At 48.7% G+C, this 2,918-nt stretch overlaps 1 protein-coding gene across 1 annotated transcript; it reads left to right on the top strand.

Annotated features, from left to right (window-relative positions):
* The first annotated feature begins 263 nt into the window (after positions 1-263).
* On the top strand, positions 264-956 carry LOC123101272 (calmodulin-like protein 3). Its single transcript, XM_044522798.1, has one exon. The coding sequence runs from the start codon at positions 313-315 to the stop codon at positions 871-873; it is 561 nt and encodes a 186-aa protein (XP_044378733.1). The 5' UTR covers positions 264-312; the 3' UTR covers positions 874-956.
* Positions 957-2,918: the final 1,962 nt, after the last annotated feature.

The following is a 2,918-nucleotide window of genomic DNA, read 5'->3' on the forward strand; positions in this document are numbered from 1 at the left end:
TGGTGCTATCCTATATGTCAAGAGATTTCCAGGAAGTTTCGTTCACAGGATCATACCTTAGCCTTCTGAAGTCATCTCTGGTATATGTGAAAAGGTGCTCAGGAAAGGACAAGAAGAACAATAAATAAGATATGCAACTTCCTATGAATTTCTCTCAATTGATGATGAAATGATCTTCCAATGATGCATATCCCAAGTAGTCATAGACCGTCCGGCTATATATACATGCCGATGCCTATGAGCCTGGAAAATGTTCCATTTGAAACCACTGTCTATATCAACCTACATAGATTGCATTCTCTCTTTTGTTTCATGTGGGCTATGGTGATGATGGATCAAAACGTCCTAATCGCGCTGGTGTCATATCTCCTGATGTTGATCTTGGGGCCATTGATCATAGATGTCATCCTGGTAAGCAAAAAGATCTGGAGCTTCTTGCACACATTTACAAAATACCTAGCGCATGATGACACCCTCGTCGTCGACTCTATGGTGCTTGATGATAGCCCTGCATCGCCGGCGAAAGTAACTGGCGGTGGAGGATTAACATCTCGTGACATAGAAATTGTCACGGCGAGGCTAGGTCTTACCGGGTGGAGGTACCAAGGGTGTGAAGGAATTAGTGTCGTAGATGCGTTGATGGATGGTAAGCAAGCGAGCGAGGGCGAGCTGAAGGAAGCCTTCTGTGTTTTCGACCGTGATGAGGATGGGTTCATATGCCCCGGTGAGTTGTGGAATGTGATGAGGAGGCTTGGTTGGAAAGAAGGGGCCATGTATGAGGATTGTGTGAGGATGATCCGCCCCTTCGATGAGGATGGAGATGGCAAGATCAGCTTCCTAGAGTTTAGAAGGATGATGGAGAATGCCATTTAGTTAACTAGAATGTTTTTGTTACTTTGCCTCCTTCGTGTAAAATAAGCCGTTATAAACTGTTGTATGAACAATGTGTGTCGGTATGCTACTTTTTGGCATTTAATTAAGGTTTTGACCTCACTATTTGTTCGCACCGTTTTGGGCCAAACAATTTGGCAAATATGAAAAGTATCAACCCTTGCATCTCGTTAGCAACCAGTTCGTACATAAAGTAGGAAAACGCCAACTTTACTCTCTAAAGGTTTGAGTTTGTCTCGATAGCCCCAGTTACCTTTGGTTTTGTGCATTTAACCCCTCCAAGTTCAGATATGGGATGCTATGTAAAAAAACGCTGTCAGAACTAGTGCCATAGATTGATGTGATCTGGCATTGATAATTTGCAGGGAAAATCTAATGAAGCAAACTGTGGATTAATAACATAGAAGAGAATTTCGATTCCAATTCCTGTTCTTTGGCAGATGGTGCATGATGTGCGAATGTGCATGAGTATATACGGCGCTTCTACAAACCAAGAAAAGGACATGCATTTACTTACCTGCATGTTGACGCCCCCTATATCAGTCCAACAAGAAAAGAAAAAAGGGAAATTATAGGTCACTATCTAAGAGCACGAAAGGTAACAGTTATGCCAAACGTGTCAATTCATTATATGGAAAAACTTTGCTTTACATGCATCCAACGTATAGAAATTAATAGAAGGGAATGAAATTATGGATACTTCAGCAGGACAATGAATTGACCAATATTTTGGCCTAAAAATTAAGAAAATCCTACCCAACAATTATTATATACTACCATCCCATAACCTGTGAATTCACAACATATTTAACGGAGGCGATTAAACTCAAACTCACAGTCAATCATCTTACTAGGATGATGGAAACATGTGTCAAACGACATTTAAAGTGAAATGCACCATCAGAGCATCTTCAATAAATCCCCTTTCCTTACTAAAAACTGGTATAGGGGGAGTTGGCCCAAAAAACCTGCTCCAACAGATCCCATAAACGATTAAAAAAATTAGAGGACCACATATAATCAACCGAACCTCCCCTCTATCTAGGGGAAAAGGGTTGTCCATAACTTTCCCCTCAAACTGGCAGAATGCAACAGCTAAACCACGTCCACCTCCATGCCCGTGGGCGAGCCGTGGCCCAGCAGACGACCCAAACCTTTATCGGTGGCAGTCCACCGCCTTGTCCCGCCGCCCGGCCGCACCGCAGCACCTCATCCCACTGGCACGTCATCCTAGCCGCCTTGCCAGGCCGCCTCTACACGCTGACCCGACCGCCTCTCCCAACTGTACTTCCCGAGCTCACCACTTCCTCTAGTTTTCATCGCCTTCGGATGTCCGCAACGTGTTCAATGAATTTCCTCACCCTTGAACATATAAGGTTGGACCAAGAACAAGCGGACAATAGAACCTTGCGTCTTTCTTCACTAGGAGAGATATTTGATGGATTTGATCAGACTCAAAATTGCAGTGAATTATGTTACCAGGACGAAAGAAACATACGTCAAATGATATTTACATGAGTGAGGTATGTGTACGCGACCGAGTTTAGCTTCTCCGCGCATCCTCGTCGCCCCTGCTCGGGCGACTCGGGGGCCCCAAACCCTAGCTCCGCCGCCCCCCCTTTCTTCTCCCCTCCCCCTCGCCGCCGCCTGAGGCCGCCGGCGGGCAAGCCCGGGGTGCCGCCGTGGAAGGTGGCGGCGGGGCCCTGGCGCCCCTGCCTCTGCTGCGGGGGGCCGTGTTTCCCAGGGCGGCGGCCCTGGTCGGCGAGGCGTCACCGGCCCGGCGGCAGGCGGTGGCGCGGGCGTGGACCGGCGCTCCTGGCCGTGTGGATGGCGGGTGCCCCGGTGGACGGGAGCCATGGTGCTGCAGCGGCTGTGGCTCGCGGTGGAGCCAGATCTGGCCGCCCCTGCCCCCTGTTTCGAGAGCTCCGCCCCGGCCAGATCCGTCCGGCTTCTTTGCGGGCAGCCGAATCTTGCGTCGGTGGGTGGTGGAGGCGGGGATTCGAAGACCGGGAGAAATTCCAGGCCGG

This window comes from Triticum aestivum, chromosome 1B (genome assembly GCF_018294505.1).
Source record: "Triticum aestivum cultivar Chinese Spring chromosome 1B, IWGSC CS RefSeq v2.1, whole genome shotgun sequence".
In the NCBI taxonomy this organism is placed as follows: Eukaryota; Viridiplantae; Streptophyta; class Magnoliopsida; order Poales; family Poaceae; genus Triticum; species Triticum aestivum.

Excerpts from the sequence above, each read along its gene's own strand:
- LOC123101272 (XM_044522798.1), top strand. The coding sequence starts at position 313 with ATGTGGGCTATGGTGATGATGGATCAAAACGTCCTAATCGCGCTGGTG.